Below are 15,048 nucleotides of genomic sequence, written 5' to 3'. Positions count from 1 at the left end.
GGGGAAACAAGAACATTATTTGAAATAAGAGTTTGTTTCAACTGTGAGTCCTCAAAGGCACCATACAAATCCATTTATTCCATATTTGCACTTTGCCACTGCACAAAAGCAGAGCCGAGGTCCGTGGTAGAGGGGGTCAGTCATCTGAGGGCTTTGGGGGAAGCTTCCCTTTCAGGCAAATACCTGTGAAATTTTTACTTTAAGAGGAGAGAATCAACACTTCTTAAGGCTCTAGCCTGCTTTCACCCCGTCAGTGATAATTACTGATCAAACACAGGCTCCCTCGACCCGGCAGGGGCCAGCCTGGGTGGGGACCGTGGCCGGCTTGGTTTGGGGGGCTGGAAGGCTGAGGTCATGACTGGATGGGGCTGTTTCCCTGCCAAGTCCACACATGTGACGTGACATCCAGTGTCAAGCCTTCTACCTACGACAGCCCATGGCAATTACTTTTCAACTCATCCTGGGGAAGGGATGCAAGACTTCTTTGAGTAGATTTACTGGACCTTTCCCCCAGGGCTGGAAAATGAAGTGTCAGAGTGCTACTGAGTGTCCTTATCTTGAGGGGACATAAAATTGTAAGGGCTATCGCAACTCACATTAATAAACCATCGTGTGTCAGGAGAAGAAAACAAAAATTACGAAGGGACTAAAAGAAAAAATTACAGTATAATCTGGGTCTCATCAGACAGTTTTTGCAGGGTCTTCTTCATTTTCCAGGATGTGTTTCAAGTGTGAGAGAAATTCCCAGACATGTTCTTCTATACATCACCGTGGTGTCTGACCTCAGCCTGACCCTGGCAACAGTTTGAGAAATCTGAATGTGAACAAAGACTCTGTGTCAGCAGCAGGGAAAGATTGTGGGGTAGACTCTCCCCATCAACTTAATCGCAAACAGCAGTTCTGAGGCTATAACGTCGCCCGGCTCTTCCAAGCCACAACTCATAACCTCCAGAGGTGGATTTGCCCGCACTGCCTCTGGTTCTGTGACTTTTTTCCCCTCTCTCTTTTCTGGTTCTTCCTTTGAAGTAGGCAGGCAATTAGCTCTAATGCTCAAGCAATTCAGGCCTGTTTTGTGGTTTGGAAGGCGTAAGCCGTTTATTACAGGTAGGCTCTTTGGAGCCATAGAACTTTGCAAATTTTTAATCATGCAAAAAATAATCAAAGGGTAACTTATACACACCATAAAGTTTCATACAAGGCAGGAAAAAAGGCTCACTTTCATTCTTAAAGAGAGCTTTTAAAAGAAATTTGACATTCATTTTATAAATAGAGTTTAGAGTCAAGAGTATCAATGAGGGGAAAGAGCTTTCTAGGAAAACTGTAGGTTGGATTTGGAGTTAAAGGAAGGGGTGTCTACATTCTAATTTTCAAATACCATATTTCCTCAACTGTAAAATGCCATAAAATGTAAGGTGCTTTATCTGAAAAAAAAAAATATATATATATCTTATTAAGGTATTGATATGTAAGATGTATTAAAGGAATGCCTTAAAAACTAAGGAAAATTCCATTCTATAAAATTGCAAAATAAAGACACTAAGTTACATAAAACTCCAAAATAAAGATGCTAAAGCAGTTTTCATTTTCATCAATAGGCTTCTTTATTTTATCATTATATAATAATATATATAGAATATATATTATATATAATATTAAATAGTTATATAGAATATATTAGTAACATTTCATAATACTGTTGTATTCACAGTATATGTATTTTAATTATGCTTTTGCTTTATGGAATATAAAAATATACAGTATTTATTCACATGCTAAACTTTATGACATGAACGTACTTAAGCTTAAAATGTGTATTAGGGTCCTGTAGGACTTTCCAATTTTCAAATAAATGATAATACATTTTTATTTTTAAATGTTTCAAAATACTAGGAAGAAGACAAAATACTACTGTAGTCTCATATTATACAGGTGTGTTATAATAACTTACCCCAGCATTTTTATCATGCCTAACATAATGACCTTATAAGTTCCTCTACACATACACATAAAGTATATTTAAAAGAAAGGAAAGTTTTTGAGTGACTAGTGTAGAATACTTCCATTGGAATAATAAAAAATAATTGGAAAATCACTATTAATTTTTTCTATAAAATTATATGATTTCTCAGCAAATCTACTTCAGTTATAGCCCTCTGATCCAAGCACCAGCCAATTGTGCTGGGTTCCCATTGCTTTATTATACAATTGTGTTTGGGAACCCTCTGAGGTGTCTAAGGAAAACACTGCATACTTTTTAAGCCCATGGAGTAATCATGTAAAGAGGAAACAGAATAACTTAAACATTTTATATATTAGTTTCAACTTTAGATATTGAGCCTCTATTCTGGACATCTAGCTTATAAGAATGCTTTCCTGAACTCCTCCATTGTCTCTCTGTACAGACCCACCCCATCCAGATCTATCCTCCATTTGATCTACTTAAATCTGACTCTCCTACTTAAAATCTTAGAGTAACGCCCACCACCTACGAAGAAAAAGCTCCATCTTCTGTACATGGCAAGAATACCTTCAAGAGACCTGATCCTTGTCTACCACCCCAGTCTCATCTTTCTTCCCATCCTACCCAGCATTTAATTGCAAAAACAGTCTTCACAAGCTTTAGGGCATCAGAATCACGTGGAAGACTTGTTACAACACAGATAGCTGGGTTCCACCCCTAAAGCTGCTGATTTAGTGGGTTTAAAGTGAAGTCTGAGAATCGACATCTCTAAGTTCCCAGGTGATGCTGTACTTCTGGTCCAACGGCCATATTTTGTGAACCACTGTTCCAGAAACACGTAACCATTATTAATGCCCTCCTCCTCCCTATAAGATCTACGATTATATTTCCTTGTCTTATCTAGAATTTTTTTTTTTTTTTTGCCACTGTATAACCCCCACTTTTCCTTCTGGCCAGCGTGGGGAAATATCAGTTCCCTCTTACATAAAAATGGGGTTAGCAACACCTACCTCATAGGTTTGTTATAAGACAAATGAAGAAAAATCAGTCAGCACGGAGCCTAACACAAAATAAGTACGAAAAAATGCTAGCTGTATTATTACTAGTATTATTAATTACTTCTTTCTCCAAAAACACTTCCCTGAATGTTGAACAAAGATTAATGTTTCTGAGTACATTTTTAAATTTTTAATTAATTACTTTTCTTTTCTTATGCATTGATGTCAAAAATTTATCCTAGTGTGTAAAAATTATCTGTGTATAGCCTACTTCCCCTAATAGGTACAACTTTACAGAAGACAGTAATTATCTTGTTTATTTCTGTGTCAGAAGCACCTGGAACAGTGCCTGGAATATAGAAGGCAGGCAAGACTTATTGGTTGGAAAACTAAATTTAATTTAGGAAGTAAAATTGTGAGAAGAAGAGGAGTCCAGAAGCTTTCCCATTCTATTCTCCTTTAATAAAACTTTTTAAAAGTACTGGTTTGTTTGGTTTGATTTTGGTCTGGTTTGGGTGGTTTTGTTTGTTGTTTGCATTTTCTCTTTCTCTACTAGATCACCTTCATTATTCAACCCTCTCCAGTCTGGCTTCCAATCAACTGCTCTTCTCAAAGCCACCAAGGCATTCTGTGCTGTGAAATCCAGGGGTCACTTTTTCATCTGCATATTACTTAAGCTTGCTCAACAGAAGTTACTCTGCCCTTCTCCTTGAGAAAGGTCCCTCTCTTAAATTTTATCACCTCAGACTATCGTGATTTTTTATTCTACGTCTTTGGAAGTTCCCTCTTATTCCCCTTTGCTGAAGCCTCCTCCATTTAAAATCTAAATATTGGAGTGTCTAAAGCATTGGTCCAAATCCCTATTCTCTTTTTTATCTACAAAGGGAGTCTAACTTGAGGAAAAATAATAATCTGCCTAGATGATAGCATCCAGATCCATTACTTTAAATTTTATATTTCCATTTGGATATCTAGAAGGCATATCAAACTTAATATGCCCAAATTAGAACTTCTGGTTCCCCCTCAACACAACTCACTGTGTTTATCACCAATCTCCCCTATCTCCCCCAACTCCCCCTTAACTCCCAGCTCTCCCATCTCCCCCATCTCAGTTAATGGTGCCATCACCATCGACCAAAAGGAAGAATCCTCCTTGACTCTTCTCTTTCTCTCTCATACGCATACAACCCATTGGCAAGTTCTATTATGTCAAATTCCCCCCCCCCAAAGAAAATAGCACAAACTAAATCTATTTCCTTACATCTCCATTGCCAGTACACTTAATCTCTTACCTGGATTTTGAAATGGTCTAATAACCAGGTAAGCCTTGCTCTTGCTTTCCTACAATTATGCTGCACATTCTGTAAAGCCAAGCTAGTCTCTGGCCTGCACCTTACCAAACTTCCTCTTTCACTTAGAATCATATACCAACTTCTTACTCTGGTTGAAATTACCAGGACTTTGTCTACCTCCCTGACTGTACCTTGTGCGACTCACCTACTCATTCACGAACCTCTCTCCGGAGACATTAGCCTTCTTTCTCTTCCTGGAACCTGACCAACTTCTTTCCACCTCTACCCAAAAGGCATTTCCCCAGATTTGTGCAATTGGCTCCTCCTCATTCGTTAGGACCCAGCCAATCTGTCATTTCCTCAGAGAACTTCTCTGACCACTGTTTCTAAAGATGCTCATCGCCTGTTCCACAGGTGGGATTCTCAGACTTTAGTGGGAATCACATCACCTGGAGGGCTTGTTAACTACGGACTGCCAGGCCCCACCCTCAATGTTTCTGAGTCCGTAAGTGTAGGATGGGGACCGGGAACGTGCGTTCTTACAACCCCAGGTTGTCCTGGTGCCGGCCGTAGGGCAACCACACTTCGAGAAGCTCTGCTCTAGCACATCTCCTCTGCTACTTCCTCCATTATGTTCACGGCTTTCTGACGAGAATGTCTTTATGTGGACAGAAATATTGTCTAAAAAATGAGAGAAGTCATCTGTCTTATTCATGACGTAAGCCCCACAGCCCCTGGCACTAATATTTTGAGTACAATTAAGGATTCCTAGTTTTCTTACTTGGTATAACTACATTTATAGCAGGATGGCATCAGTTAAGATGGAGAAAGAGAAGAAACAGTCTTGCAAAAATGAGAAATTCCATTTGGAATTTGTTATATTGGACTTCCCACTAGAACATCTCCATGAAAATATCCAGAAGGCACGAGAGTATCTCAATATAAAGCTTCTCAGAGACCTTGGTGAAGGTGTAGATCATGGTACCCTTGTTTACAAAACAATAAATAACTGTATTGGCAGGGAGTGTTTTCTGTTTGATATTTTTGTCATCATCTTGATATTTGGCCTATTACCTCAAACTGATCATTAATGAAATCCTCTGTGCTGTAGGTGAGGGAGACGAACTGGTTTATGCTATTTCATTTTATTTTTTATTTGTTTAAAGATTTTATTTATTTATTTATTTGACAGAGGAGAGACAGCCAGCGAGAGAGGGAACACAAGCAGGGGGAGTGGGAGAGGAAGAAGCAGGCTCCTAGCGGAAAAGCCTGACATGGGGCTCGATCCCAGAACTCCAGGATCACGCCCTGAGCCGAAGGCAGACGCTTAACGACTGAGCCACCCAGGCGCCCCTATGCTATTTTATTTTAAATATGCTCTCCAGTTTTCTAGGGGAAAAGAATATAAAAAATGAAAAAGTATTCATGAGAATGCATAGGTGAAGGTGAACTTAACTTTAAAGAATTTTTAAAGAGAGAAATTCTGACTTTATACTGGAGGGATGTTTTCCCTTGCAAAACATATTTCATTTCCCCATTATGAATGCAAAGGACTTTTTATAATCTTTTTTTCCTATATAGCATATTATTATTCCAATTGTAGAAATCTGAAAATTGGGATCGTGCCAGGAATAAATGAGGTGTGTTGTGGCAACAAGAGTGAATTTCCTCTTAAATTATCTGAATATAATGCAACTAAGAAAGCATTGCTGCCAGTTTTTTTAACACACACACACACACGCATGCACACAAAGCGCAGGGACTAGTAAATGCGTTGACATGGGTGTACAAAGTCCAATCAATTCATTAATTACCCCAAAATAACCCCACCAACTAGATTGTTTGATTTGGGGAAAAACAGTATCTGGCTTTTTGAGAGATACTTTGTAACAAACTGACCATTTAGGTGAAGCTTCACAGTGTGTAAATGTAGATGTGAGAAATCGTCCCGCAGAAGTTGCTTGTTCTTTAAGATGTTACTTTATATATGTATCCAAATATAGTAGATATGTGATTTTTATATTTAATTTTGCTTTTAACTTATTTGTATAAAAGATCTGATCAGACCTATTTAGAGAAGTTCCAAAGATACATTTATTACACAAATTACGAGAGCAGCAAATGCAACTCACTTAGGACAAATACGATTTTGAGAAGGACTAGACCACTTACCTGAGGTTGCTCTCAGCTGCTGCTCCGTAAGATCATCCTCACAGGTCCTGGCTCCCAAAGAGGCAGTTTCTGCGGAGGATATTAGAGTGAAAAATAATGAGCACACCACGTCTGGCTCTGCAGTCACAGCATCACAAGAACCCCAAGTCTGACTTTCAAAGAAATAAGTACCAGGTGGAGCTCAGGTGAGACTCCAGCACACCTCACATCCCAGGAACAGTGGTTAGCAGAATGAATAAGCTTAGATAACATTCTCCATCGGCAGCCCGCTACAAATACAGCAACGCAGACAAAATATGGAAACAGAAGACTCACTTGATTTTTACTTCTTGGATATTTGGCCAGGCCTACCTTGTAGGACTATGTGTTATAATGGCAATCCCACATTGCAAAAATTATGAGCATACTTTTACTTCTCTGTCATGACAGCAAGAAAAGAAAAAAAGCAAACAAACAAACAAACAAACAAACCCTTCAATATCTGAGAGCTGAGGTGAGAGACTACAGCAGAAAAAAACAAAACAAAACAAACAAAAAAACCAAAAAACAAGGACCTGTGGAAATCTGAAGAACATGTCCAAGTTGTCAGTAAATTCACATCTGTATTCTCATCTTTTATTTGAGCTCCGAGCAGAAGCGCCAACAATGTCCTGATTTGCTAAACTCAAGCCCGAGCACAAGCCATTATTTTCATCTATCTCCATTTTTCCTTTGTGTTCCCTGTTGTGGGGGAATCTATAAAAAAAAAATGACTGGACCTCAGAAATCACCCTCAACGTATCATTCTTTCTCCACACCAAGTCATCCCACACTGTTGATTCTATGGCAATGTCTCTTGTCATGTGTGTTTCTCTATTTCTCTGTCACCTTCTCTTTACTGACAACTTCAGTAGCTTTCACAACAATCTTCCTGCCTTGAAGTCCTTGTCTCTTCAGTCTAATCTCTCATAAACTTGCAAGAACTTTTTTTCTCCAGAACACAGAATTGCCCTAGCACCACTCATGGCTCCATCAGTTTCTAGGTAAGGGAACTTAGGTACATAATTTAACCTTTCTAAGCCTCAATTCCTTCCTTGGTGATATGCAGATATAACTGTATAAATAATCAACAATTAGAAAAAATACAAATAAAGATGCAACGTGATCTAGTCTTCAAAGTGAGAAAAGGCTGGATTGTATTGAGAGGTTGAAAAGATCGTCACACAATTCTTACACCACCAAAGAGACTCAGGTTTATCTAATATTTCTGGGCACCAGCATCTCTGGTTGATTCTGAAGGCTTTAATTAAACAAATAATTAACCTGGAAAACAGAAGTGCACACCAAGGCACTATTATTGCATTTACTGATTGTTTTTCCTGCTATGTACAACACCTTTGGCCTCTGGTGCTAATCTGTTTAAAAAGAATGATAATAAACCCTCAGTGTCTTCGTCCCAACAACAACAAAAAACATCATGTTTTTAGTTTTTTTTTTAATAACCAAAACTTAAATTAGTCTCGAAGGGAAGAATTCATTCTAGTTCTTGCTTATAAATCCAAATAACTTCCAAATCGATCACAGTATTGATATCCATCCAATGTGTCATTCAAGAAACCCACCTCCTTCCTCTTGGCAACCTCTTGGATCTTTATGCCTTGACCAGTGTTGTTTCTTTTACTTTGTGAATGTCTTTTTGTTTCTCTCTTGTTAAACTCTTATTCTCCCCTCAAAACCGAAAGCAAGTGCCGCCTCCTCCGTGCTCCCATAACAATTAGCTTATAAATATGTTTCAGAATTTAGGATGTATTATAACTTTTTACATGGTTCGTGCATATTTCCCCAGTAAATTGTGAGTTCCTCAAGCACTCTCATCTTCACAGATTCTCAGCTAAGGACAAAGCGAGGCATGTCAAAGTCACCAGGGCATTTCTATTCAAACACGAATCTACGCCCTATACGCGGAAGCAGATGAATCTCAAGACGAGGGTTTTATAAAAATCTTCCCAGAGCCTCACGCCTCAAAATCCAAAGCCCTTTCAATTATACCAAACACAGATACTAATTCTGTTACATATACAGATATCCCTCCACTTATGATGGGGTTAAGTCCCCATGAATGCATTGTAATTTGGAAATACCTCAAGTCGAAATGTTTTTAATACATGTAACCCACTGAACATCATAGCTTAGCCGAGCCTATCTTAAACGTGCTCAGAACACTTATATTAGCCTGCAGTTGGGCAAAATCATCTAACACAAGGCCTATTTTATAATGAAGTGTTGAATATCTCCTGTAATTCATTGAAAACTGCACTCAAAGTGAAAAACAGGATGGGTGGGTGGGCACAGGAGGGTTGCAAGTTTACTGGTTGCTTACCCTTGTGAGTGCCTGCTGATTGGGGGCTGGGGCTCGCTTCCACTGCCCAGCATGATAAAAGAGAATCTTACCACATACAGTTAGCCTGGGAAAAGATCAGAATTCAAAACTCGAAGTAAGGTTTCTACTGAATGTTTACCACTTTTGACTATCGTAAAGATGAAAAATGTTAAATTGAACCATTGTAAGCAGGAGATTATCTGTATAAATGTGTGTGTGTATTAAACCATTTCTTTCACTCTTCTCTAGAAAGAAAATATAATTTATCAAAGAATCCTTATCATTCCAAACACATGCACACACACATACACATTTCAATGTATCAGATACTTAAATAGGTATCAGGAGTGTCTAAGTAAATTTGACCAAATGACCACTACTCTTTTAAGGTTCATGAAAATAAAAATTTAAAAATGGCAACTTACTGAGTTTGTATTTCTTCCAGTACTCTGATGACCTATTCATGTAAAATAGTCATGTAAGGGGTGGCCTGGGTGGCTCAGTCGGTTAAGTGCCTGACTCTTGATTTTGGCCCAGGTCATGATCTCAGGGTCGTGGGATCGAGCCCTGTGACAGGCGGGCTTCCTTCCCCCTTAGTGGGAGTCTGCTTCTCTCCTTTTCCCTCTCCCTATACCCCTCTTCCCCTTGCATGCTCTCTCTCTAAAATAAATAAATGTTGAAAAACAGTCATGTAATCCTCATGGTAAAGTCATGAGGCAAATATTAATCTTTATTTTATAAGTCAGGAGATTGGAGCTTAAAGAGGTTAAGGTCACTTGCCCCAGGTTCCCAAGTTTGAAACTGACAGAGCTTGGAAGGGAACCCAGTTCAGCCTGGTATAAAGGCTGTGAATGTCTGGACGTATCCAGTTGTAATACCACAGTATCAAGGAGGCTATAAAAGTTTTCCTAGTCTTAGCGAAGTCCGGAAACTAAGTAGGGGGGATGGGGGGNAAGGAGGGGGGGTGGGGGGGGGGGGAGATGCGGAAGAAAGCAACTTTCACTAGTCTTATAAAAATTCTGATATTTCATAAAATAATACATTCCTTGAGTATATGATGCAACTGAATAATAGTTTGGTGCCACACTGAAATCATTTTATTTGAGAGTGATTTAAGGAAATGTGCAAAATGTCAAAACCAGAAACTGTTATTTAATCTCACAAATTAGGATATGTGGTACTCGGAAACTGTTCCATTGGGAGCAAGTTGTGCAAATAATTTTGTTAAGGAATGTAGTTCGGAGTGCCACAGAATATTTTTTATGTCCTAAACAATGCTGTTCCCTTTATACAAATGATATAAATATTTTAATAAAGGAGCTTTTAACTTAACAAATGAACTGATTAATCTATACTTTTCTGCTTGTGTAAATGAAATGTTTAAAATCTAGTAATGATACATAGCATCTTTCAATATTTCACTTTAATAATTGCTCTGTAATAACAAATTTGACTGCTGTTAACACGATCTGTCTCTTTGCTGGTGATTTAATTAGATTACTAATTTGTGTTCTCTAGCACCTGACCTTTCCTATTTAATACTATTTAAAAATAATACCACTGACAATTTATCCAGTATTCTACTCTATTCTGTCAATTTGGTGATGATCACAAATTTGAAAATGGTACCAAATTACTCTATTTTTATTGACACAATGTGGGAGCAATCGGCCCCATTTTCTGTGGAATAGGGTATCGATCATCACAATCACCATCATCAACAACAACATTTCTCAGAGTATTTACTCTGTGCCAGGTACTGACTGATGCCCTTTATGTGCATTGGAACACTGCTAGCAAGTGGTGAGCCACGATTTGAACCTGTGCATTTTTATTTCAAGGATAGGTATCTTAACCACAATGATATACTAAGCCATATTGTTTAAATCCTAAAAGTAGCTTTCCTTTTGATTCTGCAATTATGTCTTGTGTTCATGTTTCTCAGTTGGCCTGAATTCTGGTAACTACCTATTCCCCTGGATTAACCCAAATGGTTACATTTCCAAAGATAATGTTTAAAAACCTAAATTTTTAGGCTTCCTGTTCCCTTTAACTATGTGACAGAAGGTTCTCGAGGCTCTGTCTCACTTCCCCCTACTTGCCACCCCAACTCATAAGCCTATCCACTTCATCACTCCTTTTCACCTTTCCCTTCTCTTATATGAAAGATTATTCTGGTAAGTAAACTAATAACTTTTAGGCATTTCATCTTAGTTAAAAAATGATCAAATTTTCATATGTCAAATCTTTTTTTCCCCCTGCTATTCAGAATAATATTTAAAAAAAAACTACAACCAATACAAATCTAATGATCAGGGAAAGATCTGGAATTTCAATGTTTTGGAAACAGTCTAGATTCCAAAGTAGAGAACTCTAAGTTTAAGAATCCTTCTGTCATTTGGGAGTAAGTCTAACCTAATCTGCATTTCATGATCACAACAGTCATGAGCTTTCTGTATTCTTACCAGCAAAATTTGGGAACCATTTGGTACAAGTTTAGTAAATTTTTAAAATACTGGGTGAATGTTCAAGCTGCCAAGGATAGTACTAAGACAGTATCTGCCTACAAAATTTTCACATCTCATCTCCTCCCGGTGATTTGCTAATGCATTAAATCACAAAGTGTATCACTATTTTAGCAAAATGTATAGCACATAAAATGAAATATGTATCACTAAACACACTAAACAGAATAAATATTAAGCCAACTCGTCTAAAGTAATAAAGAGAAAGAGAAACATTTTCTGTAGTCCTAGGAAACATTTTGGGTTCCACTTTCCTTCCATCCATTAAAAAAAAAAGAAAGAAAAGAAAAAGAAAAAGAAAAAGAAAAGAGTCCAATTCCTGGAAAGATGAAATTCTAAAAGAGCATCCACATTTCAAAAACTCTCCTACCTTCTCCTCCCCATTTCCCTTTTGAAATCCCCCCTACCTTTACTGCAGATAGGTGATTCATTGTTACAGGATATTTCCGAGACTCTGATATAGAAGAGAATATATTTGCAACACTCTAATTTTAAAATAATAAGTGAATATTTGGTAGGAAACCCATTAGGTGCTAAGGACATAACATGCATTTTCTTACTCAATCCTTGCAGTAAATTTGTACAGAAAAATCACTGTTTTTATAAAAAAGATGAGATATTAAAGCTCAGACATTTTAAGTAATTTTTTTCCCCAAAGGCAGAGAGTAGCAAAAGTAGGATCTGGACTTAGTCTGTCTGACACCAAAGCTCCATACTCTCTCCCAAACATCGTTGCCTCCAGGCAGCCCCCAGGACTCCTGGGCCAGGATGCCTTAAACCTGAATTTCCCACCTCCTAAAAAAGCAGTTCAAACTCCTTCGAAGCAAATTCATCACAACAAGATCAATATCTAAAAGAACAAGTCAAATTCAACATTCTTTATTATCTTGGTAATTTACATTTTATTTTATTATTTTATTTTATTTTTAAAATTTTTATTTATTTATGTGACAGAGAGAGAGACAGCCGGTGAGAAAGGGAACACAAGCAGGGGGAGTGGAAGAGGAAGAAGCAGGCTCCCAGTGGAGCAGGGAGCCGGATGTGGGGCTTGATGTGGGGCTTGATCCCAGGATTCCGGGATCATGCCCTGAGCAGAAGGCAGATGCTTAATGACTGAGCCACCCAGGCACCCCGGGTAGTTTACATTTTAATAAAGACCTCTGAACTTGCCTGTGCACAGCAAAAGTGAGGCCTATTTTCAGATGAAGCAGGTTTGCAATTAAAAATGGTTTTAAGTGGTCTCCACCATTTTCCTATGTGGATACAAAGAGTGCTCTTCTAAAAAGCTGAGCAACTCAGCATGCTACCAAATGGTTTTGAGTAACCAAGCAACGTCATCTTTGTTGACCTGCAGTGCTTTCTCTTAAATTATTTCTTCTAGGCAGTAACAGATTGAAGTGCATTGGATGCTCCAGTGTCAATTATCTGAACGGGGCTGGATTTGTAATTTTTTATTTTCTGGAAAAGTAAAGCTCCTTTGCCCTGCCCTGTCTGGTTTTACCCAGAAGTTATTTTTATATAGTAAGGGAGTAGTATCTCCTGGGGCCTCTAGGCCAGGAAAGTGTGATCACTTCTTTCTGCTTCTTGAATCATCTATGACCTCAGTGTAACGGGAACTCAAAAGAATTTAATAAGTTTCTGATATCAATTAGTTTCAATAAATTACTCATACAACTTCTTAATGTGTCTTACTTGAAAGTGCTCTTACTGAAGTATTTTTTCTTAAATTTATTAATTTCTAATGCATTTCTCCACGTTAGACTCTGTTTCATTTCTGATTGCTTTGAATTTAAGAGACCAAAATTCTATTGTTGTGACTTAGGGGAAACATCGTGTTCCCATCTGTCAGTTACCCAGTTATCTGCACCTAAGACCTCATAGGATTCATCACAATCTCCATATTGTCTGAAACGATTCTCATTCTTAGCATATTGTGTTGGCTTTGCGAGGTGGCTCATCGACATAGGAAACACCTCCGGTCTACACACTGAACCCTACTCTACCCACTGATAGCCTTCGCTTCTGAGGAGCACTGGCTATTCATTTCAGACCGTGGCTTTGTAGCACACAGCAAGGTCTTCATCTATGAAAACCTCTTCTTTCTACTCCATAGATACCAACTTTTCTGAATAGCCACATGCTAGGTCAAAAGCCTTTTTAAATTATTTTTTTAAATGAAAAGAAAATGAATGTTTATCCAGCAGTGCATTTTTATCACTATTTCCTTCACCACTTTCAAAGACTCCTTACAAGGGTATCATTTACTCTCAGGGAAGTTGCATTTCTTTGATTCAGTCATATTATTTGGGTCTTGGAAGCTTCTATATCCTCTCTTACGATTTCACCTCAAAGACGTTAGCAACGATAGGTGCCTCCCTCTAAGACGGCATTGTTTTTACATTACTACAACAATTACAGAATTTAATCAGTTTCACAACTTTGAAACAAAACTCTGATTTTATTTCAGTCACATTCAGTGAGTCTTTGGGCATACTTCTTTGGAGTGGTGATCCATGAAACCATCATCCACTCTTTTATTTTTTTTTTTTAATTTAAATTCAATTAGCCAACATGTAGTACATCATTAGTTTCAGAAAACCAGCATTCACTCTTGTTGTGAAGAACCAGAATGAGGAACTCCGTGTTGAAATAATGGTAATTTTTTTAACTGAAATTCATTCTCTCTTCCTTGAAATTTTGAGCAAAGATAAAAGGTGAGCCAGCAGTGACATAAAAATTGCCCTCTTCTTCTATAGCTATCTGGCCCTTAGAAGCCTGTGTTCTTCAAAACACTATTTCATTAGGAGAATATAGACAACTGCTATGCATGTATTCGTGTTAAGGAAAAAGAAAAAACATGGACTTAGAGACAGATACTCTTGGACTTGACTCCCAGCTCCAACACTTTCTAGCTATTTGACAGAGCAAGTTACTTAGCCCCCTGAAGTTAAGGATCCTATATGTAAATGAGGTGTGATAAGGAATAAAGAATATAAAGCGTCTAGTACTGAACAGGTGGTAGCTGCACTCTTGCACACTTCTTCTCTGGCTTTGGTCCATCCTGCTGACTACAAGTTATTCAAAGGAAAGACAACATCAATTTGATATTATGACTTTTTAGGTTATATTTATAGGTGCTGTACTCTCTATCAGCTAAGTTAGTATTTTAGACCTTTAAAATATCACTATTATATGTGTAGATATTTTGGAAAGAGCAAATGTTAACAAGACTAAACATTATTTTCCTAAGGCATGTAGTTTGAAAGTTTTTTTTAATCAATCCCAAAGCAAATTTTACATTCTGCTATAAAAGTGGTATGTGTACCAAGGTGTAAAGACTGTTCGATTCACACGGGTTTGGCCATTTAGAAAAGTTAAAGTGAAGAGGATGAACTCTTTAGACTGGTAGTGATATCCAAGTCAGCCCTAGGCTTCCTCTTGGAAGAGAGGGACCCTGTCCTTTCCAATTCCAAACCCCACCCGCACCATCGGCCTTTCATCAAGAGAAAAATTTAAGGAGAAGTCACAAACAGCCTCAGAATATACAGATGTGTAAATGTGGCAGTCTCCAAAACCCTACACATCTCCATTCATACACAAACACTGAGTTTGCTTAATTTTCTAGATTATTCCTTACAATATAGTCACCTCAATCATATGTCTGACCAAACACAACATCAAAGCACGTGACACTTGCTTTCTCTTCAAAGGAATTCATAATGAACCAGAAACAATGTTCTAG

General features: G+C 38.0%; 1 protein-coding gene across 1 annotated transcript in view; it reads right to left on the bottom strand.

Annotated features, from left to right (window-relative positions):
- The window catches only part of ZFHX4 (zinc finger homeobox 4), a 178,551-nt gene that overhangs the window by 27,049 nt on the left and 136,454 nt on the right, over positions 1–15,048 (bottom strand). The window contains 1 exon segment of the mRNA XM_002922903.4: positions 6,423–6,491. Coding sequence (XP_002922949.2) covers positions 6,423–6,491 — 69 coding nt within the window.

This window comes from Ailuropoda melanoleuca, chromosome 9 (assembly GCF_002007445.2).
Source record: "Ailuropoda melanoleuca isolate Jingjing chromosome 9, ASM200744v2, whole genome shotgun sequence".
NCBI classification, from domain to species: domain Eukaryota; kingdom Metazoa; phylum Chordata; class Mammalia; order Carnivora; family Ursidae; genus Ailuropoda; species Ailuropoda melanoleuca.
Note: the sequence above shows the minus strand (reverse complement) of the source record. Positions and strands in the feature narration are given on the sequence as shown.